A 27,292-nucleotide genomic window follows, 5' to 3' on the forward strand; every position below is an offset into this window, starting at 1 on the left:
CAGAAGTTCAAAGAAAGGTTGAAGCAGCAGATAAGGGATGTATCCCGACTATTTCCGTGAACCAGCCCTATCTCTCCCGTCTGAAAAATCAGCACCAAGTGCAGAGATCAGCCTTTAAAAAAAAAAAAAGGAAATAAAAGCTTGCAGAGACAAATACAGCTGTTGAGCGCAGAGTTCAACATCGCTGAACCCCAGACCATTGTCCCAGCGTCCTGTGGCAGCCACCCTGCCACCTTCACCCTGGGCAGGTGACACCGTGGAGCTCAGACTGGCCGCCCCATGCCTCAGTTTCCCCAGGTGGCGCAGCAGGGATGGTCACCCATGCTGGCACATGGTGGCATTTAGATGTCCCTGCTGGATTTTGAGCAGGGATGATGACAGGGCTGGGCTGCCCTTCCCAGTGCCCTTCCCTGCCTGGCTTTGCTCTCGGGCAGGACGCCAGGAGCCCACGGGCGGAGGTGGGAGCCTGGACAGGCGCCGTGGGGGCAGCGGCTGTTCTGCTTCCCCGGCCACGCACGGCTGGGAATTGCCTCCTTGGAGAAATATTCCCTTTTAAAACACCAGAGGATTATCCAGAGGGGGTGGCTGGGGCAGCAGTCACGCTGTCTCGAAGGCACTGTGTTGTTTGAAATGCTCTTTAAGGCACTTGATGACTCACTGCAACAGCTGGAAGGAATAAGCAGTTGGTAATTTCCATATTAACCTCCCGGTCCCAGGGATGTGGGATCTGCAGCACGTGCCTACTCCTCAGGGTGCCATGGAATGGGTGCTGCTGGGTCCCATTGTGCAGGGCCCCAAGGGCCAGAGGGGCTGGGACAGGGATAGGGATAGGGATAGGGATAGGGATAGGGATAGGGATAGAGACAGAGGTGGGGATTGGAATGGGATGGAAATGGGGATGAGGATGGGGACAGAGCTCAGCATGAGGATGGGGAGGGAGATAGGGATAGAAATGGGGATGAAGATGCAGATGAGGATGGGAATGAGGGTGAGGATGACATGGGACAGAAATGGAAGAAGAAAGGGGGATAAGGATAAGGATGGTGATAGGGATGGGCGTAGGAATGGAACCAGGAATGGGGATGGGAGTGAGGATAAGGATGTGGATGGAGATGGTGATGAGAATAAAGATAAGGATGGGGCTGGCAATGGGGGTGGATGGAGGAAGGGAGGCAGGAATGGGGATGGAAATGAGGATGGGGACAAGAATGGGAACAAAGATGAGGATAGGGATGGACCCAGCACTAGTCAGGCTGCTCGTGCATCCATCCTGAATCCCTGCCCCATACAAGCCAGGGGAGCCCCCCTGGCCCATGAGGCCGAGCACAGCTGTTTGTACAGCACCTTGCACAGCTGCTGCTGAGTCCTGACGCAGGACAGGGCCTGTCCCCAGCCTTGTAAGGGACATCTGTCCTGGGGCTTGTCTTTGAGCAAGGGGCCAGCAAGGAGCTCTAAGGTGGGCGCAGTGGGGTGTTGGCCATCCAGAGCGAGCAAGGAGCCTTCCTGCCCTGCCTCCCACTGTCCTCACAGTGTTGGCTCGGAGGAGAGGACCTGGCTGTCACCACCGCAGCCCTGGGGTGGCTGTGGAACGCCAGCTCTGGCAGGAGGGCTGTGCGCCGGCAGGAGCCGCGGTGGAAAATCCTGCGCTAGGCTCGCCTTGATCCCCGCGCGCCCCAGGGGACGCGTTTGCCGCCAGGGCATATGTTTTCAGTTCTTGCCGAGGCCGACTTGAGAAATTTTCTCTCCCTCCCAGCTTCTCTGTTGCAAACAGCAACCGCAGGGCCGGGGCGGCACAGGATGATAAATGAGCTGCTCTGTCCGGGCTCAGCCAAGGCCTGGGAAGCTGCTCCGAGGCCGCGTCTCAGTGGGGTGCGGGGGGAATGGGGGAGCCGGGGGCTCGCGGTGCCTCCGGAGAGGGGCACGGAGGGTTGGTGTCTCAGGGCAGGGTGGGGAGGGGAGTTTGTCCCTGCTGAGCTCTGGACTTTGAATGCAGCGTGTTGTTTTCTCGCCCATCTGTGGAGCAGGCGGGAGAGCATCTGTCGGCTGCACTCGAAGGGTGGGCTGAGCTGGTGGCCACAGCTCCTGGGGGAGCTCCAGCTGGGCAACTAGGGTGAGGCATTCCCAGATCCGGTGCTGCTGCCCGGGGTCAGGGATCCCATCCGGCCCAGTGGCCCCTTTCCATCCGGGAAAAGGGGTGACACCAAGAGACTGTGTACGTCTTTAAAGAACATCTGAGTCATGTCCACCCCGACGTGCGGCGTTCCCACTGCCCTCGCTGCATAGAGCAGCCACCACATCAGCCCTATAAATAAATAAAATATAACGAGGCCCTGCTGTCTTCTGGAAACCCCTGAAAAAGCCCCGTAGAGCCAGTTCTCCCAAGGTATCGTATTCCCGCTTTGTGTGTTGCCTCCCACCCCCTGCTTCTTTACTGCTGGAGCCATCTGCGTGGAAACTGGATCCGGGTCCCTGAAGAGCCCTCCTGCCCCTGCCCGCGCTCCAGCTGATGTCACACAATCTGTTTGATCTCAGGGCCAGTTGCTGGGGAGCACCGGACGCCGTCACCCGCAATCCGGGTGGGAGGTGACACGAGGGGTTGGTCAGTCCAAGGGGGACCCAGACGGGGCGCCCCGAGGAGTGATGAGGAGCAAGGGACAATGGGGCTTCTGTGCATCATCTGGGTGTGCCGGCACGTGGCTCAGACATTCATCCTGCTGTCCCTCTGTCCCCGTGTCCTATGCAACCACTGACCTTGCCTCTTTGGGTTTCATTCTGCCCCCTCCAAGCTCAGGGAGATTTGCAAGGACAGCACCTGGGATATTGCAGCGACTTGCCATGAACTCCAACTCCACAGCACTGCCAGGAGCAGGCTTCCTCCTAAAGTGACTGTTTGAAAAATCCCCCTTCCAGCTCCTAATATATTTATTTAATCGGGAGAGCCGTGCCGAGCCGGTGGGCATGCTGACGAGCCGCTCGGGTGGTTAATCAGTCAGGTTTAATTGAGGCTGGCCCTGGGTACAGTTTGCGCTTCCGCGGTGCCTATTGTCCAAGGACAGCAAAGTGCTTTCCAAGCATTAAATCTTATCGCAGGCTGCGAGGCAGGTAAGGATATACCGGGATTATTGCATGCGCCGCTGAAACGCCGCCAGCTTCGGCTGGGAACACATCAGCTATTTACCAGTGAGTGGCAAAGCGATGCAGCATTTTAGGACCGAGCGGGAAATAGAATCTGGTATCGAACTGGAACAGCGGCAGTAGTTTTTAAAGTGGGAAATAAATTACCGGGGGTGGTCGGGACACCGAGTTAATGGCTGGAAAGGGCAGGAAAGGGCCGGTGCTTTCGGTGGGATCCGTCCTGCCGCCGTGAAGCAGGACACGGTGCCTTTGGGGAGTGGGAGCCGCACAAAGCGCCCTTCGGGGGCGGCGGGTGGGGGACGCTGGTGCCGGGCGCGGAGGGGACAGGCGTGCGGGGGCTGCTGCGGGGATCCCCCGCGTGGGGCCGGTCACGAACCCCCTCGGGGGGTGGCTTTGTAAATCCCCCCGTCCCTCCCCCGTGGGGTCCCTCGGCTGCGCTCCGCGCCGGGCTGGCGGCGGGCGGGGGTGGCAGCGGCTCGTTCCTCCCCCCGGGCCCCCCCGGGCGGGCAGGTCGCGGCGGGGGGGGCCGGGGAGGAGCCGGGCCGGGGCGCCGGGGCCGGGAGGCGGCCGGCAGCCGCCCTTCCTCCGCGCCGCCGGCGGGACCCAAACTTTCGCACCGAACTTTTATCCTGGCTTTATTTTTGTTGCTGTTCGTGGATATTTTGTTGCCGCTGGGAGCTTTTTTTTTTTTGTTGTTGCCGTTGTTTTATTATAATTTTTTTTTTTTTCCCTTTCCTTTCTCGCTGCCTTCCCCCGGCGGGAGGAGGCGGGCGGAGGGGTGGGGGGGGAGCGCTCCGCAAACCCGCCCCCGAGCCTGCGTGTCCGGCGGAGCCGCGGGATGAGCCGGGGCGGCGATGAGCGCGGCGGGGCCGGGGGCGGCGGCGGGGCCGGGGCAGCGGCGGCGCCGCTCTCCCGCAAGCAGCGGCTGATGGCCGCGCTGGCGGCCGGCGAGGCGGCGGCGGCGGCGGGGGGGGGCGGCCCCGGGGCCCCGCAACCCCCGGCGCCCCCGCTCTGCTGCTTCATCTGCGGCGGCGGCATCAGCCGCGGCAAAAGAGCTCAAGCTTCAAGTGCGACCCCCCCGCGACCACCGGCCCTTCTTCCCCTTCCTGCAGCACCAGGAGCCGGCGCCCGGCGCCCGCGCCGTCTCGGCGGAGGGCTGCGCCCTGGTCTGCGCTGTCTGCCGCTGCTTCCTGGGCGAGCAGTGGGACTCCTTCGAGCGCAGCCGCACGCCGGTGGAGAAGCGCATGTACTGGCTCAAGCGGCCCCATCAGTGCGAGGCGGCGGCGGCGGCGGCGGCGGGGGGAGCCGGGCTGCGGCGGGGGGCCACGGGCTGGGACCCCGCCGCGCCGCCGCGCCGCGCCGCCGGCCACCCGGAGGAGGAGGAGGAGGAGGAGGAGGAGGAAGAGGAGGAGGAGGAAGGGCCGGCAGCCGGCTCCGAGCTCTCCGAGCTCTCCGACGCCGAGCCCCTCTCGGAGCCCGAGGGGGCGGGCGGCGCGGCGCGGGCCCCCCCGGCGGCGGGGAGCGAGCGGGGGCCCCCCTGCTGCTCCTCGGACAGCGAGATCAACATCACCAGCGAGGAGGAGGAGGACGACGAGGAAGGCAGCGAGCGGCCCGCTTGGGCACCGGGCACCGCCTGCTACATCTGCGGCAGCCCCTTGGCACCCGGCGCCCAGCACCGCGTCCACGTGCAGAAGCAGGAGAAAACCTCGCCGGGACCTTTCTTCCCGTTCCTGTGGCTGCACAACCCCCCGCCGGGCGCCCAGCCGCTGTCCCCCACCGGCAGCACCCTGGTGTGTCCCTGCTGCTTCGCCTCCCTCATGCAGCAGTGGCAGAGCTTCGAGCTGGCCAACGTGCCCGTGCTGCAGCGGCTCTACGTGGTGCCCCTCAGCGCCGGGGCCATGCCCGCCAAGGGCCGCCGAGGGATGAAGGAGGACGGGACGGGCATCCCGCCGGTGCCCGAGGCTTGCTACCTCTGCGGGGAGGAGTGCGGCAAGGAGGCGAGGCCGGTGGCTGCCAAAATCACCAACGGCAACGCGAAGAGCACCATGCACTTCCCCTTCCTCAGCCTGCTGCCCTGCCCGCCCGGCGCCAAGGGGCTGAACAAGCACTGGGAGGTCAGCAGCTGCCGCAAGTGCTTCGGGGTGCTGCAGGACCTGTGGGCCATGTACCGGGCCTGTCACAACGAGGAGCTCATCTCCTCGGTGCAGAGCTTCCTGGGGCGGTACCACCAGGTCTTCTCCGCCGGTGACCTCGCCGGTCACCCCGCTGTCATCAAGCCTGGTCCCACCTCTGTCTGCTACATCTGCGGGGCCGAGTTGGGAGCTGGTAAAGAGTTCCAGCTCAACGTCAACCCACCGGGGCGATTTGGGGAGAAGGAGCCCTTTTTCCCCTTCTTGACGGTCTACCCACCCGCCCCGCGGGCCAGACCGGCTGACTCCACCGGGCTGGTGGCCACCTGCATCCTGTGCTACCACGACCTGCTGGGACAGTGGCTGCAGCACGAGGGCAGGAACTCCCACCACCCCAGCAGCGCCTGGTCCCGGCAGTACAAAGTGGAGACCTTCGTCTGCTTCTTCTGCCGGCAGGAGAAGAAGCGATGCCTTGGATTAAAAGCGGTTCAGGTGGCCAGGCTTCCCGTCTTCCTCTACACCCTGCGCGTGGCCAACAGCCTGCTGGTGGACGATGGGAAGCAGCTGACCATCGGCGCTTGTGCCGAGTGCGGGGCCGTGGTCCTGGCTGGCAAGAGCATGACCCCGCCAGAGCTGCTGGCAGTGGCACCCCCGGCTCTCCTCCCCAAGGTAAGGCAGTTGGCCCAGAGCCCATCCCTCCTTTCCCAGCACTTCCCACCTCTGGAATCCAGGAGGAGTTGGAGCAGTGACATAGATGGATGCTCTTCTTTTGGGTCTGGTTCCTGGGGGCGAATGCTAATGGATGGGGTGCCTTTAGCAATGAAATTTTGGAGCTGTCAAGCTGTGAAAGAACAGATAAAAACCCTTCCAGGAGGTGGGAAGAGCCAAGATCTGTCCCGTTCCAGAAGTGTCTGTGTTATTGGCAGCTTCGCACGAGGGAGGTGGGAGCCAGGACAGAGGAAATCCCAGTCCTGTCCCGCTTGCCATCAAGGGTGCTCGGAGATGCCAGAGGGGCAGGAGGGCTGCCTGGCCTGCCCTCCATGGGAGCATCCTTGGGAAGCTGGAAGGAGCTCATGGCCTCTGTGGGAAACTTCCCAACTTATCCCTACTTTTACAAGGCACCCTAATCAAGGGATTTCCCTTGGAGAAACCCCAGTTCTTCCCACAGCTGGGGGGCTGATGGGTGGCCACAGGGCTGGGTGCCCCGCACCCGTGCTGCTCTGGTTGTCCTGCAGTGAGGGCCCCCAGGCAGCGTCCCCCTGGGCCCCCCTGAAGGGTGTCACTGGTGTCATTGCCCAGCTGCTGCCAGTTTCCCCAGTTGTTCCTTTCTGTGCCTCCCCCTGGGGCTACACAGGTCGCTTTGGGGGCATCAACTTGAAAGCACATGGCAGAGCAAAAGTTTATTCCTCCCAAGCTTGTCTTTCTCGTGGGATGGGGAAATAACAGCTTTCACCCCCAAATTTCCAGCCTGTGGGAGCTCTCCAGAGCCACCGCTCTGTATCAGCAAACCAGGCCCCAGGCTGGGCTCTGTCAAATGCCAACATCCCAAATCCCTGAGGTCATTTTCAAGGCCTTTCGGCTCCATCTGTAGCCAGAACCCTGTGGCTCTCTGAGGCACTGGCATTTTCTTTAGAAATGTAAGCCAGCCCTTCCAAGACAGCGCTCCTTTTCTCTCCCATCTCTCGCCCTTGGCTGCTTACAAATATAATTTCCCACTCAGCTGTGCTGGCTCCTGAACTGGGGGGGGGACAACACTGCTTGGAAAGCCACCAGACAGGAGCTGCATTCACCTGGAGGGTGCCAGGATGGCACCGGAGGTTGGGTTGGCACCGGTGCTGGGAATCCTCTGGAAGCCATTGCTTTTGGGGGGTTTCCCCTGGCGTCTGTCAGCCTGAGCTGGATGGTCCTGACATAACTTCGGGTCATTTGTGCATGCAGGTGGTTCATTTTCATGGTTGCTGGGTGGGTTGTGATGCCTACGTGGTCACGGGTCTGTTGGCATCTGCGAGGTGCTGGTGGCCATGGAGGGCTCAGGAGGCAGGCGAGTGGTGCTGATCCAGGAGTGATTTTGGGGCGCTGCCCCAGCAGAGCCCAGGTGGGTGCAGCTGATGGGAGGGGGATCATCTGCGTGTCCCCAGCTGGTTTCCCAGGCCTCTGCCCCCTTGGCGTCCCCAGGCCACCTCATGGGGACAATACAGACAGCAGTTCTGCTCCAGCATGGATGGGTGCTCTGGGTGCTTCCCGTGGGGTTCCTCAGTGACCCCCCCAGATCCCAGCAATTTCTCAAGCACGCCACTCCTCGTCCCTGCTGGCCCCAATCCCAAACTCCCAGGAGCACACAGAGTGTGTCCTGGGGAAGGGACGTTGTTGAGTTCCTCCTCTTTTTCCCGGGTTTGCTAATGAGCAAATTAAGGGGCTGCTGCAAGGGGCTGAGTGGCAGGAGGCACAGCAGAGCTGCCTGGGGACAGCGTGGTGGGGCTCTGCCGTGTCCTGGTGGGGACTCTGGCTGGCCAGAAGGTCCTGGCGCATTTTCCCTCCCTGTCTCCACATGCTTTCCAGCAGGCTGAGACCTCACAGATGTCAAGGTTATTTAAAACACGGCTTAATGCTTGGGTAGGGCACTTGGTTAATTTAGCTGTACCCTTGTTCAGCCACGCTTGCTGGTGTAAGTCAGCCCAGATGAGCTTTTCACTCTTGTGTGACACCCAGATTCCTGTTCCAATGGGACCAGGCCGGAGGGAATGAGCCTGAGCAGTTAAAATCCTCTCCCCAGTTCTCCTTGCAGCTCTGCAACTTCCTTTCTGGGCTGCACTTGCTTTTTCACACCCCATGCCCACAGAGCTGTGGCTTGCTGCTGTCCTGCCTGTGTATTTGTGGACACAAATGGCTCAAAGCTTGAGGTCAGTGCCCCAAAAGCCACCAGACACGCCCACATCTCCCTCTTTTAGCAGGGCAGCAAGAGCAGAATGGGGTTAAGGCCCTCTCTGTAACAGAATGGAGGTGCTGATGAGGGACCCCCACATCTGAGGCTGGTCTGGGAGGAGCCAGCGATATTTTGGGTGGGTGGTGGCTCTGCTGCTGGTTTAGTGGTGGGGAGCAGTGGAACCAGTGATGCTCTGTGGAGTGTGTGGTGGGGCCTGAGGTTCTCCTTGCTGCAGGAGGATCTCCTGGAGGTGAGCTCTGCAGAACCCTGCTGTGGTTGGCGTGTGTGGGGCGGGTTTGGGTTCTCCCCTCCGAGAAGAAATGGCAATGCTGGGTGTGGAAATGGCACCCGGCATGGGCATCCTTTGGTTTGTCACCCTCGGTCCCCAGATGTGTGCCGTGAGAAGGGATTTTCTTTCCAGCTGTGCCCCTTGCAAGGGGAAGCTGTGCAGATCTTTGTCCTTACTGGTGCAGGGCTCTGAGTTTGGGGCATCTGGGTGGGATATCTCCTCCTGCTGATCTGGATAAACTGCCTGTGCATCCCACTGGGATGTGCACCCACCCCAGGAGGAGCTGGTTCCTCGAGCAGCCGCTGTTGGGAGCGATGGCTTTGAATAAACCATAAAAGGCCCAGATTTTGTTGCTTCTCAGAGGTGACAGTGACCTGTGTCCCTGGCTGTGCCTTCTGAAGTCACCCCCAAGCCCTCCAGCCCTCTCCCCAGGGGTGAAGTGCTGCGTTCCCAGCTCAAGGGCTGCTTGTCCTCAGCCTGCCTGGCACTCTCAGTGTCCTGTGTTCCCCAGGAAAAGCTTCCCCTGTCTTTCAGCTCTTCCCATCTTTGCCTTCCACTCTCTCTCTGCAGTTATGTAAAAGTGACTCCTCTTGAGGTTTTCTGGGTTTTTTTCCCCTTAAATACAACTTCTTGGAAATACTTTCAGGTGTCTGGAAAGCTCTCAAATCCCACCATAACTCAAGAACAGCTGTTCAGGACAACCAAGTGATCAGGCCCAGCCCACATGGGTTCATGAATGGCAGGTCCTTGTCCCCTGATGTCCTGTGACAAGGTGACCCACTCCGTGGGTGAGGGAAGGCTCTGGACGTTGTCTACGTGGACTTTAGGAAATGCTTTGGCAGCGTTTCCCACAGCATTCTCCTGGAGAAACTGGCTGCTCATAGCTGGGATGGGTTCCTCAGGTAAAAATCTGCCAGGATGCTGGGCCCAGAGAGTGGCAGTGAATGGAGACACATCCTATTGGTGGCTGGTCACCAGTGCTGTCCCCAGGGCTCAGTGTTGGGGCAGCAGGGCTGGGGAAGGCTCTGGAGCCCCAGGAGCGGCTGAGGGAGCTGGGAAAGGGGCTCAGCCTGGAGCAAAGGAGGCTCAGGGGGGACCTTGTGGCTCTGCACAAGTCCCTGACAGGAGGGGGCAGCCGGGGGGGTCGGGCTCTGCTCCCAGGGAACAGGGACAGGAGGAGAGGGAACGGCCTCAGGCTGGGCCAGGGGAGGCTCAGGGTGGATATTAAAGAAAATTTCTCTGCTGAAAGGGTCATCAAATCCTGGCACAGCTGCCCCGGGCAGTGGGGGAGTCACCATTCCTGGAGGGATTTTACAGATGTGTAGGTGTGGCACTTGGGGACATGGTCAGTGGTGGCCTTGGCAGCGCTGGGGGAACGGTTGGACCCGATGATCTTGGAGGGCTTTTCCAACCTAAACGAGTCTGTGGCTCTGTGTTCAGTTTCCTTTGGTGCTGTGTGGTGCCCTGGAGGTGTTGCCATCCTGCTCCTGGGAGCAGCTGGATTCCACTGCCTCTCCCAGCCTCGTCCTTGGGCCGGTTTCTGGGAATCACGTGGTGTTTTCCATGCCCCATTCCTGCTTTTCAGAGCACACCTGGGGCTGGTTGTGTGGGGCTGTGCCTGACAGGGCACAGGCAGTCTCCAGGGGTTGAGTTCACTGTATTTACTAATTGCTAGCAGTGCTGTTGGCTCAGCTGGGGATTTGGCCCCCGCTGCAGGTTCCGAGCTCCAAAGGTCATGGCTGCGTTTCCAAATCACCGCGTCGAGCTGACAGCTGTTGGTGGGCACTTTCCTTTTGGCTTTCGAAAAGGGCTTTGGGCAAAAATCAAAGAGTTCTTGTGTTCTTCACTAAACATTGTCCCACTGATGCTGAGTGGCAGCCAAAGCTCCTGGATGCCAGAAAAGCAAACCCAGAAGGCAGGGAGTGATGCCTGAGCCCTCCTCCTGCATTGCACCAGGCCAAATTATGGGATATATGGGTGCACTGCAGCATGAGAATTCAGAGACCTGTGTAGGAAGAGCCCCAGGCACCTCTGCCTTCTTCGCATCTTTTACAGATTTTGAAGGAATCAAAAACCTTCTGGCCACTGGCAGTGTTTTGGGTGGTGGTGCTTTTTTGGCCAAGCTGGTGGCACCTCTGTGTGTCCCCAGGTGTCACGTGTGGGGTCCAGGGGGGTGGCACAGGCTGCGTTTGGCTTCTCCTCATCCCTTGAATAAGGAGCGGAGCTGGTCTTACGTGTCTCAATCTTTTGGCTTCCAGCTCGGGTCGGTTTTGGTGGTTCTACCTGTGCTTGTGCCAATTTCTGCCACCACGAATTCCAGCAGCTTCAGAGCAAAATCAGGCCAGTTTAAGCCAACTTCATTGAGATAAACCTGTTTAGTTTGCAGCATGGGAAGGTGTTTTTAGTGGGGCCTACGCTGCCTTTCAGCAAAGCAGCTGCTGCAGCCAGCCCCGACCCGGGCTGGCATTTTCGGATGAGATCTCAGTCCCAGCACGGAGGTGGCAATATAATCATGATATGACTTCATGTCTCGGGGCACGGCCTCCCTCGGGATCGTGTTCCCAGATGGCAAACAAAGAAAGAACACGGGGAAAATGTGCTGTGTGCTTTTTCCTGCCGCTGAGCCCAGGGGTGCTTTGCTCTGTGGGAACTCGCACCTGGCTGTCCCTCCTCCTCCTCCTCACCCGCCACTTACCTCGTGTCAGAGTCACCCCCTGGCGTGGTGGCTTGTCCCCCTGGGGTTTCCAGCCGGGGGTGTGTGTCCTTCAGCCACGCTGGGGGAGCAGCACAGGGGTCTTTGCTGTGGCCGGGCTGACCTTGCTGGAGCAGCTGTCCGAAATTCCAGGGCTCCCGCGCCGCTGCCAGCGCCGTGTCCTGCAGACCTCGTGCTGACTCCACAGCTCACCAGCTGGCTGCTATATATTTATTTTTCACCCTGCCCTCCCTGCTCTTTGCTTTCTCCCTGCCTTTCCCAAAAGCAGCAGCGCTGCAGGACTGGCAGCTCAAGCAGGCACCTGCCAAAAACGCTGGTCTGACACTGTGCTGCACCCCCCGAAATACCTCCTGTGGGCCCCCTGGGGAGAGGGACCGGCTCTGCTCTCACCCCATGCAGTGAAAATGCTTTTGCAACCGCCGGAGCATCCGCAGCAGCCTCTGGAGTCGCAGCCAAGTCGGGAGATGGGGTAAAGGGGCGGCCGGACGGCTCTGGCTGCTGCGGCCGGACAGATGTTTTGTCCAGACACTTGGCCTTTCTCAGCCATCCGGGAAGCCCGGTCGCAGAGGGCAGCCTGCGATGCTCTTTGGCTGCTTCCCAGCGAGGAGGGACTTCCCTGCACAGCAGAGTGGGTGCCTGGTTTTCCAAGCACATCAGGAATGGCAGGGGTTGGCTTTTCACCCCCCAAGATACCAGCTGGGTCCGGTCCTGACACCCTCGTCGCTGTCCTTGAGTGGCAAGGAGCTGTCTCCATCTCCTGAGCAGGGTTTGGGGACCCACGATGTTTTGGGGCACAGGGCACAGCTGGTTTGCCAGGAGCCTGTTTACATCTCTCTGGCTGCAGTAGGTGCCCTGGATCTGTTCCAACATTGGTTTTTGGGGTGAGGAGGGCTCTGTTTGCTCCCTGATGGCTCCTTTGCTTGGAAATGGTCCTGTGCTGCTGGACAGCATCTGCCCAGATGTTCCTCCCCGCAGCAAAAGGCCTGTGCCACATGCTGCCATCCTGGCCTGGAAGGGATGGCATGGAAACATCCCTCTGGTGCCTCAGGGGGACACTGCCCTCCTTGGGGGCAAATCCAGGCAGGTGGTGAGGCAGGAGCATCCCTGGGAGCTGGGGCAGGAGCCCGGCTGGCAGTGGCAGCCTCCCAGCCGTGCCGGCCTCTCTTCCGCAGGGAGCAGCTGGCGGCGGGAGCCTTTCCAGCGGCACGATTCCCCCGGGCCCCGTCCCAGGGCTGGGACAGCCCCAGGTCCCCCCATGGCCAAGGCGGGTGGCAGCGGGGCCTCGAGCGTGCCTTGGCTCCTCGGTGCCGCGCAGCGACGCGTGCCAGCCGCGCTTTGGGGGCCGCTCCTGTGCCAGAGACATCGCTCCCAGCCATCCCAGCCTGCTTGCCCTCCCTAGGTCGTGGGGAGGGTGCCGGAGCCCCGGTGCCAGCCCAGGCTGCTGCAGGCAGGTCGTGGTTTGCTCCCAGTGCTGGGTGAGCAGCTGCTGTGGCCTCTCCCCGGCACATGCGAGCCGAGCTGTGCCATGGCTGGATAAACAGCCTCGTGCAGCTGCTCCGGCTGCTGTGTGACTCCTTTTCCCTGCTGGATCTTCGGCAGCAGGGCAGGGATGAAGGGGATGGCTCCAGGGGGAGTTTTGGCTGGGCTGGGAGAAGGGGGACATTACCTGGGTGTGCTTGGCGGCCTGGCATGGGTATGATGCTGCTTCTCCCTCTTTAGTTTCCTTCTTTTCCTCCTCCCTTCCACATTAGCATGAGTGCTGCTGGGCTTTAGGAGCTCTCAGGAGGCTGAAGTCATCTGTTTACCCACGGAGCTGGCATGCTTGGAGAAGCAGCTCTCCCGGCTTTCCCTCTCCAACCTGCCGGGGAGGTGCCTGTGCCGAGCGTGCCGTGACCTGCACCAGGGCAGGGCGAGCCCTGTGGCTGCCCCGGGCTGCCTCACATCCCATCGCATCCCATCGCATCCTGAAATGGGGATGGGGTGTCTGTGCTGTCGTGGTGCAGGTGTAGGAGCTCCATCCATCTGGAGAACTTCCAAGACGCTGTGTTTTGGTGGCTGTATCCAAGCACTGGTGCTGGATGGGCCATTCCCGGTGGCACAGGGACCTGCTGCAGGATTTACCGAGGGTTATTCCATAACCCCTGGCACACAAACTCAGGAAATCACCGTCTGCCCCGGTGCTGCCTCTTCCCGCCGGCTTCCGGCAGAGCTGGCCACGGCATCGCCTGCCCCGGTACCCTGGGAGAGCCAGGTCTTGGCAGGGGTGAGCAGCTGGGTTTTGGGGCTGGTTTTGACCAGGAATGCACGGGGAAAGTCCTGGCACCTCCCATGAGGGATGTGGAGAGGGCAGGAGGGCTTGCAGGGGCTGCTTTGCTCTCTCCCAGCTCCTCCCAGTGAATTTTTGTCTTCTGCTTTAGAGCTGAAGCAAGGCTGGGAGCCAGCTGGGATGAGAGGGAAGGTCCTGATGTGAGAGGGGTGGTGGCCACCCCACAGCCAGGAGCAACCCCCCCTTGGTTTGGGATGGACAGCTGCCTTCCCTGGCCAAAGGGCAGGAGCCTGGACTGCTCCCAGGCTTCCAGCCCCTCTGTGACCCCCTCGAGGCTGTGTCCTGGTGTGCTGTCACCCAGCGTGTCCCCAGCACCTGCTGTTTTGGGACTGGGGATTCCTGCTGTGGGGGCATCATCCCTGTGGGATGTGCATCCCATGGCACAGCCCAGGCTCTGCCGCAACTCCATGCAGGGGAGTTCTCCCAGCTGACCCTCCAAAATGGTTTTAATTGTCCTCCCCAGCCTTGCCTCCCTTGGAAACAGGGAGTGGGTCATCTGATGGATCCAAGGGGCCACCAGCAGCCACCTCTGTCCCTGGGGACACCAGGGAGGGACTTTGGAGCTGGGAACATTTTGGTGACAGCTGGGACATTGGGCTCTCGCTCAGTGTTTTGCAGGCACGTCAGGACAGACAGACCCGGGAGGGAGGGAGGGACCCACAGACAGCTGAGGGTGTGGGGCACACAGCAAATTGCCACCGTCACCTTCCAGCTGCTTCCAGCATGTTTCTGGAAAGGGGCTGTGAAGCTTTTCTTCGAGTGATGATCAGGTGCTGATGATTCCAGTTATTGTGCTGGCCAGGAATAAATGTGTGGGTATGTATAGGGATGGATGGATGGAAGTCTCCTGCTCCCCTCCTTGTCCTCACTGCTAAACCAGCCGCATTTTCTCCTCCCCGTCGCTCCCCCCGGCTCTCGGAGCAGGCAGCAGGAGTTATCCTGGAGTGAAAACACAGCGAGGACAAGGCCCTTCAGTTTTCCTGGGAGGCAGCGGTGCCAAGGTCAACCTGGTGTGGGGACAGGGCTGGGTTGTCACTGCTGGCCCTGGTGGGCACCCCGGGGGTGTCCGGGCCGTTCCCGGTGCGGGGCTCCCCGGGAATGGGGGGAGCAGCTCTGCTGCCTGCAGACAGAGTCCAGATGCTCTGGCTGTGGCGTCTCTGGAGGGGGAGATGAATTCGCTCCTGCCGTCTTCTGTTTTCAGTCCAGAACATCTGCACAGTAACTGGGAAATCTGGGCTTTCTCCTGCTTCTCAGCCAGGTCCTGTCAGCCCTTTCCTCTTCCAAAAAGGGGTTTGGTGTTGTTTTTTTTCTCTCCCCTTCCCACTGTTGCTTGTGCTGTGTAACCTGCTCCCTGCTGTGCATCCTGTCAGGGCTCTGCTTGGGTTTGACTCTGTGAGGAGCATTTGGAGGGACCTCCCCATCTCAGCCACCGCCTGAGCTCAGGGATGTGGATCCCCGGGAGCAGATTTTCCTGTGGGGCTGTTCCCCTGGGGCACTGGGATCACCCAAGCTGCTGTATCCCTCATTCCAGTGGTTTTTCCCCGTTCTCGTGCTGATCACGCTGATCCTGCATCCCGGAGCCCGGGTGCTGCGTGCTGTGTGCTTGGGGCTGGACAACCCCTCCCAAAAGCTGGCACTGGGAAGCATTTGAGGCTGCAGCAGGGTGGGGGCCACCCTGCTCCCTGCTCCCTGTTCTTTCCAGCAGTGAGTGGCTTGGCCAGGCTGGCCCCGGGCTGGCCAGGACAGCTCTTGGCTTGGCAGTGTCCCACACGGGTGAGGTTTGTTCCGTGGCCGCTGGCTCGGGCTCCTGGCAGGGCTCTGGTGGGTGCTGGGCACCTCCTTTTCCTTGCTGCTGCTTCCACCATACCCTGGGGACCCTCAGGAAGTGTCATCCCAGTAACTGAAGCCCTGGAGGAGGAACAAATCCGTGTCCTGTGCTCTCACCCTGACCTTCCCCACCGGAGCTGCTGGGGCCCGAACCTGGCTCCATCCTTTATCCATCCCTGCTCTTTCTCCTTCATTTGCAAAGATTTCCTCCCTCTTTGCTCATCTCTTAGTCCTTTTGCTGTGTTTCCCCAGCCCTTGCTGCCCTAGTTCTGGCTGCACTGGCCCCGTGCCCGGTGCCCTCTGCTCAGAGTGGAAGGAAGGGCTCCGGGGAAGGACAGCAAAGTCTGGATGATGCCAGCAGGGGTTTGTCCTTGGCTTGGACAAGGGACTGACCCCCTCAGAGGGGCTTTGGGGCCATGGATATCACGGGTGCTGTTCCCCCAGGCCAGCAGGGGTCTTGCAGGATGCAAAGAGACAGTGGAGGAGGGGGTGCCCCCTCTTTTGGCACTTTGGGGACCTTGGGACAAAATGCAAGTGGTGCTGCCTCCCCCTGGGTTCCCTGCTTCCAGAGGAGGGGGGAGAACCCTCACGACGAGATGATTTGGGGTGCACTTGAGAGCCAGCAGGCTGCCTGGGGGGGTGGCTGGGCAGGGTGGCTGCCAGCTGGGTACCTGGAGGTGACGTGTGCCCGGCGCCCCCGTCCTGGTGACGGCCACACAGCACTGGCCTCACAGCTGCTGTTTCTGGCCAGTCCGTGGCCTCTGCACCGCAGTCACCACCGCCGGGGCCGGCAGCTGCTGCCCTTTCCCTTCCCATTCCCTCAGACCCGTGGGATGGATGGAGACAGGATGAGGAATCCCCCCAGCGTGGGCAGCAACGGAGCAGCTCAATCCCTCCTGGGATCTTCCCTCCAGCCCCGTTTTCCTCCCGTTTAAACGCGGGATGCGGCTCTGTTTGGTGGGCGGCTGTAAAAATAGCACTTGGTTTGAGTTAGGAGGGTGGCGGGGACGGGCTGGGAGGGGGCCGGGGTGCAGGGGGAGGTCCGGTTTCTCCCTTTCCTGGAGGAATTAGGGAGGCCACATGCTGCCAGGAGTGTTTGGCTGGTAGAGGCAAGCGGAGGCTCCGAGGAGGCGAGCAGGCGTCCGCACAGATGGAAATTTGATCACCCACGGCTCAACAGATTGTTTGATTTATTTTAAAATCAAGCAGATGGCTGCAACAGGAGTTTGTTTAAGTTCAGCTCCGAGCTGGGCCAACGGCCAGGATACTCGGGGGTAGGCGTGCCAAAAAATGTTCAATGACTTTGGTCATCACCCACCTCTCCTCCTCCTCCTCCCCTTCCCTCGCTCCAGCGCACACACCCCGCTCCCCCTCTTATCGCATCCTCGCCTTCATCTCTTGGCTCCTGCATCTTGCTTTGTCTCTCCCGGCGGGCGCAGCCTTGCCCTCCGCTTTTTCCTCCCCTTCCCTGCACTCCAGAGGGTTTAACTCTTCCCCAGCCGTCCCCTCGCCCTGGTTCCCGTGTGCTGGAGGGGTGCGGCAGGGGTTGTCCCCGGTGGAGAGAGGGACAACCCCCACCCCACAGCTCTCTCCTCGTGTCTGTCTACTCTGGGACCAGTTTGGGGGGCATGGAGAGGTGTGGGTCCTGGCTGGATGCCCAGAGGGATACCCTGTCCCATACCCTGCCCCCCATGGCTGTCCCTCCATGGTGGGGAGGGGGTGGGTGGATCCTGGTGTCCCCCTGCCCTGCCCTGCCCTGAAATGGTGGCAGCCTGAATGAGCCCCCAGCAGTGTGGGATGCCCATCTTGGGGTGCGAGGGGTGACCTGGGCATGGAGAGGAGCCCCTGCTGCAGCCCGTGGTGGCTCTGGACGTGTTCCTGGCCCCGCTGCCATATGGCCGGCTGGGAAGGGGCTGGAGGAGCCAGTGGGAGGCAGCCTGGGATGTGCTAAACTGCTGTCAGTGGGATGGGGCTTGCTGTGCTCGGGGCTTTAAATCACCCCGTGCCACCAGGCTGGCACTGCCCGGGGGGTCTGACCACCCCGGGGTGGCACAGGGTCCCCAGCACGCGTGGCTGAGTCCCCTCAGCCTGCCAAGGGATGTCTGGTTTGCTCTCTGTGGCAGGGACAAGGAGCTCTCTGCATCTCCTGCGGAGAGTGGGTGGGATGCTCCAGGACCACCGGCCATCCTTGGTGGCCTCAGGATATCCCTGTGCCCTGTGCCAGCTCCCAGCACCAGGGCAGGTTCTCCCTGCAGGTTTTCCTGCCTGGGAATTGCCCGTTCTCCCATTTCTGGGAGCAGGACAGCTTCTCCCCAGCTCCGGTCTCCTCTCCACGGTGGGGCTGGGGGCTGTGGGTCCTGCTGGGAGGAGCGCGTGGGGCTGGAAGGGGTTAAGGCAGGCAAAGGAAAACAAGAGTGCTGCAGGGCCTGGGTGGCTGACAAGCCAAACAACTGTTTTTGACTCACTGTTGCTGCCTTGCCAAGTGCAATTGCTTCCACATTCCCATCCCCTGGCTGCAGGGGCGCGGGGAGATGTTGGCTCTTTGCGGTCAGGAGGGGAAGGGGGATGCCGGGGGGAGCAGCAGCGGGAAGGGCTGGCTCTGCACTGCTTTCTCTCAGCTCAGCTCTCTCCTGTTCCCCTCCCTGGTGAGGGGCAGGGGGTGATGCTGGCCGGGGAGTGATGCTGGCAGGGGAGTGACGCTGCCAGGCTCACTCAGGCCAGCTCCTGGTGGAGCATCCCCTTCTGCCAGCCCTGAAGGCGGGAGAGGGAATGGGGGGGCTAAAATGCACCCCCAGGGTGTCTGCCCTGCCTTCTCCTGCTGTTTGTCTGCGGGGAGCACCCTGAAGAGTGGCTCCTTCCCTGCCAGGGGGTGCTGGTGGGTGTTTGGGGTCAGCAGCACCCATTTCGCCCCCCTCCATCCTCTCAAGAGTGGAGCCACGCATCCTCAATGTCCCAATTCCAGCCGTTTACAGGGATCAGGAGTGACCCCACTGCAACCCTGCTCACAGATGTGGGGTCTCATGTGGGGCTGGACCCCCCACCATGCCTGGGCGGCGGCAAATCTGCCACCAGGGTTTGGGGGACACAGACAAGCCCGATAAAACCCCCAGGCCTCCGAGTACTGGTGCCGGTTGTGTTGGAGACAGGAAGAAATAACTCCTTGGAGAAGAGGCTGGGGAGTTACAGCGAAGATTTGAGCTACTCAGGGTCGCTGCTTTGTGGAGTTAATTATCTTCTGAGTCTGGGTTTTTTGGGTGTTTTTTTGAGTTGGTGTTGGTTTTTGGTTTTTTTTTTCCGCTTCTCGGGATTATTTCTTGGCAAATGAGGCGTCATTCTGAAGCACTGAGCTCTGCTCCCTCAGAACTCCTGGCTGCTAAGTGCTGTGGAGGAGATCCTGGTCCTAAAAAAAACCAACACACCAAAAAAAACCACCCTCAAAAAAAGCCCTGCTGCTTTTGCAGTGCGAATATGGGGTCTGGGACAGCTCAGGATAGATTCTGTGTGTGTTCCTGGAGCTGTTTCCCTGGCGAAGCCGGAGCAGGAACCTCCTGTGGGCATGGGCAGCACTGGGATGGGCAGAGGAGGATGTGGAGGGGCACTTGATCCCTGTAGGATTGTGAGCTGTTTGGGGTCCCCCACAAAGTCCAGCCTGGATTGGAGGGCCTGGAAGGAACCCCCAGAATTTGGGAAGCTATGAGGGTGTGCTGTGAGCTGACCCTTGGGTGAGGAGGGGTTTTATGGGGCATTTTGTGTGGCAGCTGTTTCCCTGTTTGGGGTGCTGTGGGGTTGGGACATCGCTCTGGCATCAACATTCCCGTCACCCTCGGGCTCCTGGGGCTCTGCTGCCGCCTCTCCGCACTTTGGAGAGGCCACTTCCTCCTGCTGGCTGTGGAAAGGGTCCGTCTGTGCTGGGACAGCCGGGCCTGTGATGCAGAGGAGCTGGCCGGGATGCTGTCGGACAAATGGGACACACACCTGGAGCTGCTCCTGCGGGATCTGACTCCTCTCGCTCCCGCTGCTGGTCCCTGTTTAATCTCAGCCTCGTTTGCTGAATCCCAGGGGAAGGAGGCAGCGGCAGAGCAGGAGCTGGCGGCGCTGGAGGTCGGGATGGAAATCCCTTCTCCTGTTCATGCTGCAGGAAAGGACCCCCAGAGCTTTGCCCAAAATATCCCATGTCCACGAGGGATGTGGGAGACCCGCTCACGCTCCGGTCTGGCACCATGGGGACAGTCACACCATCCATCATCCCGTCTCCAGGGGAGCTGCAGTCCAACCTCTGCCCCTCTCCTGGGCATCCACCACCCTGCAGGACCCATCCGTGCCGCTCCCATCCCCCTGGCATCGCCTCACCAGGGCGAACCCCCAAACTCTGCAGAGGAAGCCAAAAGGCCCTCCTGGCATGCCCCAGCCACAAGTGGCAGGGGATGCTCGTGTCCCTGTTGTCGGACACCTTGTCAGCTCCTAATCCCGACATGAGAAGGCAATTAGGGGCCGGGATCCCCTTCCCGAGGCGGCAGATGGGGCGCGGTGCCGCCGTGGGGCTGGGGCTGGGGCGGAGGGGCCGGCTCTGCCTCCTAATGTGTTTGCAAATCCTCCCCAGCTGAGGGGATTAAAGCCGGCATCTGGCTCGCTTTAGAATATTAAAACAAAGGGAGTTGTAGGCGCCATGATCGGGGGCAGGCGAGGGAGGGAGCGGGGCCGGGGGGGGCCTCCCCGTGCTGGGAAAGTCTGCAGGAATCCCCCCCCTCTCCCAGCCCTTCCACGAGGTTTTCCCTAAGGACCAAACCCAGCGCTGGGGTGAGGGCAGCGGGGCACAGGCGGCAGCACCCGGGGACCAAGGGGGAATGCTGGAGGCGGGTGGGCTGCGGGGGTGCTTTTTGGGGGGGGGGGGTGTGTGAGGAAGGTTTCTCTCTGCTTTTTCCACCCCGTTGCGCTGTTCTGGAAGCGGCAAGAATTCAGGAAGCCGGCGTGCGGCGAGTGCCAAGTCAGGCTGTACCGCAGCCAAGCCCCTGCTTGTTTTCTCGTCTTGCTGGAGCCAGTGAGTGACCTTATTAGCTTAGGGGGCAGCTGCCTTATTAACACACATCTGGCGGCGAGGGGGCCGCATAGGCCCGATATTGTCTCCCTGCCTGCTCCCAGCGTGGCTGGGGGGGCTCCCCCCGTGGCTTCTCCCACCCCTCCCGGTAGCAGGGCTGGCATCCAGGCGGCCCCACTCGCCCCATCCCCCTGGGAGGGGGTTTGTGCTGGGGGGCCAGGATTAGGCAGATGGGGTTTGGATTTGTTGGGGATTAATAATTTAAGATGATAATCTGTGTGAGGCTATCATCTGCAGGGGAGGGAGGGGTGTGGGGTCCCCCACCAGCGCGGGGGGCCTGTGCTGCCAGCATTCCCATGGATGCTGCCCCATCTCCCATCTTCCCTATGGGGCAGGCCCTGGTTTTTGGGGCACAGCATCGCCCTGCAGGACGGGACCACTCAGAGGGGCTGGACCACCCATGCAGCATTCTCCCATCCCTGCCAGCAGCCAGGGTGGGCACTGGGATTTCCTTCTGGATCAGCGTCGGCGTCTCCTGCAGCAAGGAGAGCCTCCAGCATGCCTGCTTCGGGACTTTTCCAGCACTTTTGGCTCCTGAAGCGGGTGGGTTCCCAGGAGGATGGGAGCTGGGAGGCTCCTGCCGTGCCAGGACAGGGAGCTGGGGGCTTTGCCATGTGTCGAATCACCCCAGGCCCTGCTCTGGCCTGTCCTGTGGGTGCACATCCCACTCACAGCCACCCATCAGCCCCATGGGGGACTGGCCCCATGCCCAGTGTCCACCATCACCCAGAACTGCCCATTTCCTCTCCCTGGATATAATCAGAGCCAAGATGGGAGCACCCCTGTGCCGCATCCCGGGGGATCCGGGGCAGGCCAGCTGGGGGATGCTGGGTGCCCGCCCTCCCCTCCACCACACAGGGATGCCCTTTGTCCTTCTTGGCGTGTGGGGGAACTCGGCAGCTCTTGGCTTCTCCCTTCTGTTTTGGAAATTCAAAACATTTGCAGGGCGGCCCACTCGCGCCCTGCCGCCACGGAGAGAGGCACTTGGCTGACTCCTCTGCTTTCCTTGGCCGCTGCTCCCTCCCGCTCACGCTCGGGGAGGGCCTTTTCTCCACCTCCTCACCCCTCTTTTTTTTCCTTTTCCCCGTTTTTTTTTCCTCTCCTATGCTGTAAGCTTGGAAAAACACCCCCCCAGCCTGCAGGAAAGGCCACCAAGGGGGCCGGGCAGCAGAGCCCAGGGTGAGCGCGGTGCTGGCAGCGCCGGTGCCCGCTGGCCCCTGGCACTGACCTTGCTCTCCGCTGGGAAGGGCGGCTGTGCCGGGCGGCCGGAGCAGCCCCTCGCTGCTCCAGCGCTAATGAGCTCTGCCCGAGCAGAAGGATTAATTAGCTGCTGGGAGGAGGAGGAGGAAGAGGAGGAGGAGGAGGGGGGCATCCTTCTGCGGGGACTCTGGTGCCACTGGAGCCTGGCACGGCACAGTGCCCAGGGCTGCGGCACCGGCGGCGTTTTTGGGATGCTCCAGGAGGAGATGTGGCTCTTCCTGGAGCAAATGCCATGAGCCAGGTGGGGAGAGGGAATCCCAGTGCCACACTGGGAAGACACAAGAGCTGCCAATCAGGCTGCTGCTCTTTGTATTCCATTTTTTCCCCCAAAAAGAGCCTCGTAGGTTTTTTTTTAATTGCTGTTTCTGTGCTGTTGTCCCTGTGGGAATGGGAACCGAGGGTGTGACATGGATGTGTTAAATACGTCCCCTGGAATCTAAAATATCACTGCAGGGGACGAGGTGGCAGCTGGCTGGGAGCTGTGTGTGGGCAGGGCCTGGCTGTGTGCTGGGGCTCGGCCCTCACCCCAGAACCCTAAGGGCTCAGGGATGCTCAGGAGCATTGTATTGGGGACTGTCACCCTCCTGGAGGGGGGCCCCAAAGCTGGCTTGGGGCTTTTGGCGTCACGTTAAGCTGGGGGGATTTTGGGGGGAGAGTGGCTTTGTGCCTTGTCCTCCCCTTGTCCTTTGTGCCCCTCTCCTCTCTGGAGAACCAGACACGGGGCAGGGGTGACATCAGGGGGGCCCCGGAGACACAAGCAGGGACATCGTGTCGAGGCCGGGAAGGTCGCGAGGACGCGGAGCTTGAACTTGAATTAGATGGTAATTGCGACGTGCCTAATTACAGGGAAAGAGCAAATCACTCCGGTGCTTCATAAAGTGTCTGACACGGAATAACGAGGATAATTAGCAATCAGACGGGAAGCTGCTGCCTCCCCGGCCCCGAAAGCCCTGGGGAGCCCCACTCCCCCTCCCCTCCGCAGAGCATCTGCCCCTGCCTGGGGTGGTTTGTCCCCCCCAGCATGGGACAGCTGCCCCCCAGTCCCCCCAGTATGGGACAGCGGCCCAGCAAAGCCACCCGAGCTGGGGTGAGGTGCAGCTGGTGTCTGTGTCCCCTGCCCAAGGGGGTCTGGTGGCTGTGCCAGTGTCCCTCCCCGTGTGTGTGTGTGTGTGTCCAGGTGTCCATCCCCACACGGATCCGCATCCATGTGTCCGTCCCCACGGCCGTGTCTGTGTCCAGCCGTGCAGCTCGTGCCTGCTGCCAGCAATGCATTAATGCTGCCTGACGCTAGAGCGCACCACAGGCATGTCGTGACATCCTCCCGGGGACACGGCTCCCAGCAGGGCCACCTGCCCCCGGCCACCTGCCCGCGGCCACCCCGCTGGGCACCCCCGCTGCCCTCGGTGGCCGCAGGGGACGTGAATGGATGTCAGGGCTGGGACTGGTGGTGCCTAATTGCACTCGGACGGCTTGGGATGTGGCACCCCAAAAAACCCCCCAGCCATCCCAGCCTGGCTGCTGTCACCCGTGGGGGACCGGGAGGAGGGCAGGGAGTGTCTGGCTCCCAATTAGCTGCACCCTTTAATGATGCTGGAGTTGGTGCAGGGAATGTGTGTCCCCCCTCAGGGACGCTGGGTTGTACTGGGGAGCTGATCCTAAACCTTCCATCCTCCCATCCTGCACCCAAAGGCTGAGGAATATCCTCTCTCTGGGCATGAAAGGACCTCCTAGCCCCAAAATGCCCCTGGGTGAGGGGTGCCAGGCTGCTTTGGTGACTTCACTCCAACTCCTGCTTGCCCTGCAGCCACCTCACTGCTGTCCCCGCCACCTCCCAGACCAACACTGGCAAGGCACATCCCTCTGCCCCTGTCCCAGCACCTCCAGGGAACCCCACAGCAGATCCCACCATGATTTTTGGACTGGTCCCACCGCTGGGTTTGCAGAGAGGGCTGAGCATGCTGGTGCCATCGTGGGGATGATGTCCCTGGGCGTCCCTGAGTGCCGGGGCAGGGTGGAGGTCACGCTTCCCCATCCTCCTCCGTGCCTGTCTCCTTCCTGCCTCTCCTGCTGGCTTCTCTTTTTTGTTTCCCCCTCTCGGAGCAGCTGTTCTCTAATAAGCTGTTAATGATGATACAGTAAGTAGGAGCAGAGAGTCCTGCGGGAGCTGCCATGATTTGTGTAATTGGCCTCAGAGGAGACAGAAGTATCTAATATTTACATGCCGGTATTAGTCCCCTGGGAGCCTGTCTGGGCTGCCACGGGAGGCAGCTCCCAGCCTCAACCTGTCTGCTCCCAGCTGATGGATCCTTAGATCTCAAATGGATGGGAATAGCCGGATGGGAATGTGGGGGGGGATCCCCCCCAAAAACCTGCTGAGCATCCCCACAGCTCGGCACCCAGCCGGTTTGTGGGAGCAGCGGGGTTGGGCTGAGCTTCCAGAGGGAGGATGCTGAGGTTTGAGGATGAGGAGCTCTGTGCTGGGCTGGATGGAGGCAGGAGCTGGAGATGCCCCAGAATGGGTTTACCAGGGCTTTGGCCGGGCTCTTGAGGCACAAACATGTTCCCGAGCTGGCTGGTGCCTGGAGCAAGGAGCGGCAATAGAGAGGGCCACTCGCCATGCAGCCACCAAGCACCGTCTCCCCTGTGCCAGGGGCTGGGGTGGGTCCCTGGCAGCTGTGCCAGAGCTGCTGGCAGGGCAGGTTTGGAAGCAGAGCTGTCACCGTGCTGCCAGCAGGCTGGGTGAGCCATGGGGCTGGGCAGGGACTGCCCGGGGTGATCCTGCCTGCAGCCGTAAGGCCGGAATGCCAGGGGAAACTGAGGCACGGCTGGGGAAACTGAGGCACGGAGGGCTGAGGAGCAGCCTGCCCACCCTACTGCCAGCCCTCACGCTATGGGGCCTTGCCTTGGGCTCCATCCTGTGCTGTAGCGTGGCCAGGGTGCCACCAGGGCTTTCCCGCTTCCCTTGGCACCTCCTGGTGTCCCCAGGGCTCTGGGGCTGTCCCCTCCTGCTGGGGGTCAGTCTCTGGCCAGGATTCCGCCCGTGCCACTGAGCTGAGCTGTGCTGGGATGCTGGGGCTGTGCTCACTCCAGTGCTCACATTCCTGCACCCCCAAACCTTCAGAGACCCCAAAGGAGAGCGTAGGGACTGGCATGAGGACACCCCCACTGAGCAGTGGGGCCAGGGAGTGGGTACATCCCAATTCCCTGCCTGGGGTGGAAGTTGGGGGGTGCCATGGTCCCCCAACCAGTCTCCCAGTGCACATTGGTGTGCTGGAGGGGCCCCCAGCCCTGTGGGATTGCATCCCCAACCTTTTCCACCCGGATTCCCACTCTCCCATTGCCTTGGCAACCCCTGGCGTGGTGACTCAGAGCCTTCTGCAAGGGGATGTCTCACTGTGTGCCCTCCCCATGCTTGGGGTGCCCTCCGGGGGGGATGAGAGGGCTGTGGGGGCCTGATGCGGGTGGCCAGGGGGGTTATTTTATGGGATGCCAGGCTGGGCACCGCTGTTTACCCCGCAGAATCAAAGGCGCAGTGTTTCCCAACCGTTTCCCAAAAGGCAAGTGGGCACCTTTGCTTTGGAGGTGGCCTCATCCTGCCCACTGGGACTGGGCTGGGAGCCACCCGGACCTGGCCCCGGGGTTATCTGGGGTCTCCTGCGGTGGGGAATGGCTGTGGGGTGGAGGTCGCTGAGCCCTGGCAAGCTCGTGGCAGGGGTGGAGGCGCTCGGGTGGAGTCTTGTGGTTCCACGCTGGTGTCACGGGGGGTGAGGAGCTGTTGGCTCCTGCTCTTCCCTCATCCCTCCCTCCCTCCATCCCTTTTCGGTTGTCCTCCCTGCTCAGGACGTTCCAGCCTCTCTGTCCCTGGCTTCCTGCCAGCCCTTTCCCACACTCCCTAATCCTGGGCTCCAGCCCTGGCTGCTGATGCCCTGGGAGCAGCTGCTCAAATCTCCCCGAGCCAGGGAAACAGGACCTGGCCCTTGACCTCCTGGAGAACCTGGGGGGTGGCAGGTTTGGCGTGGGGACAGCAGGGGTGTCCCCGAGTCCCCTGCTGTGTCTGCCACCCCTTGTCCAGGGCAGAGAAGATGGATTTATGTTAGCAAAGGGTGCAGTGGGGAGCGGGCCAGCACCCCTGGGTGCTCTCAGGCTCTTATGGGGCTGAGGGGGGTGTTCACAGCCCCTCACACCCCTGTTCTGTGGGTGTTTGGGGGGGGAGATCCCCCCACCTCCTTCCCTCCCTCCTGCCTGATCTGTTCAATCTGCTAAGCAGGGGAATAGTGCAGCCGCCATCTGTGAGCCTGCCAATAATGGGATTAACTCCTTCCCCTGGCCGGGGCCGAGCCTGACGCTCTTTCTGGCACCCCCTTTCCCGGGGTACCCCCTCCTCCTGCCTGCCGGGGGCAGCCAGCCCGCCAGGACATGCCGGTGCTGATGTCCCAGGGCAGTGATGTCCCAGGGCTGGCTGGGGACAGCGCCAAGCTGCCCCCACGCAGATCTGAGCCACCAGCATAGGCTCACCCCCTCCTGCCTCAGTGTCCCTCTCCTACCTCAGTGCCCCCCCTTCTTCCTGGTTTCCCCTCTTCTGCCTCAGTTTCCCCTTTTCTGCCTAGCACGGTGGATTTGGGGCATTCCAAAGGGCTCTGTGCTCCTGGCAGCGCAGGGGCCGCTTTCCCCGCGTGGCAGTGGGAACACAGGCAGGGGGAACGCGCTGAGCTGTGCCTGAACCCCCGCGTGGGGGTGGGTCCTGCTCTTGGAGGCAGAGGAATGCAGGATGCGAGCCCACCCGCCCGGGATGCTGCCGGGGGAGGGATGCAGGGATGCGGGATGCGAGCCCAACCCCCCCGGGAAGCTGCCCGAGGCTGGGGCAGAGGCGACACCGCACGGGGGGGGTTCAAGGGACCCCCCACCCCCAGCGCTGCAGCTTCAAGCCCTTTTGCCGGGGGCGGGATGCCCCCGCTAATCCTCTTAGGCTGCGCCCCGGAGCAGCTGGCGAGGCTGGCCCGGCCGCTGCCCATCCTCCCTCCCAACAGGTGCCCCCCGGCCCCCTCCCCGCCGGGGCTGGGCGGGGGGCTCGGGGCTCCCCGCAGCAGGCAGCGCCCCCCTCCCCTTCCCCCGGGGCTGGCCCGGGAGCGCTCATTAATTATCTAATCTTCCCTTTATGTTTAATTTACAGCCCCGCGCGGCTCTGGCCATATGCTGCTTTTGTTGTGTCTGGCTCTTTGTTGTGGCAGGCAGCGGGGGCTGGCGAGACCCCCCCCCCCTCACCCCCATCCTTTGATCCCCCCCTCCCCTCCCAGCGCCACCCTCCAGCCACCCCCACGGCACGGTGGCGAGCCCCGCGGAGGGGGTAAGTGCCTTTTTCTCGGTTATTAATTTCCCTGACCCCCACCCCCCCAGCTCAGCACAGCCCCCACCCCCCTAGCAGTGCGTGCGTGTGTGTGTGTCTGTGTGTGTGTCTGTGTGTGTGTCTGTGTGTGTGTGTCTGTGTGTGTGTGTCTGTGTGTGTGTGTCCCCCCCGCCTCTCGCCGGCGGCTCGGGATGTGATCGCGCGTGTGCGTGTGCGCGGCGCTGCCTCCTCCCGCTGCCGCCGCCGGGGTC

General features: G+C 61.6%; 1 protein-coding gene across 1 annotated transcript in view; it reads left to right on the top strand.

The window, feature by feature from the left end:
* The first annotated feature begins 4,601 nt into the window (after nt 1-4,601).
* The window catches only part of GSE1 (Gse1 coiled-coil protein), a 99,124-nt gene continuing 76,433 nt past the window's right edge, over nt 4,602-27,292 (top strand). Inside the window, 1 exon segment of the mRNA XM_039558342.1 lies at nt 4,602-5,933. Coding sequence (XP_039414276.1) covers nt 4,953-5,933 — 981 coding nt within the window. The 5' untranslated portion in view covers nt 4,602-4,952.

Source organism: Corvus cornix, chromosome 11 (genome assembly GCF_000738735.6).
Source record: "Corvus cornix cornix isolate S_Up_H32 chromosome 11, ASM73873v5, whole genome shotgun sequence".
In the NCBI taxonomy this organism is placed as follows: Eukaryota; Metazoa; Chordata; class Aves; order Passeriformes; family Corvidae; genus Corvus; species Corvus cornix.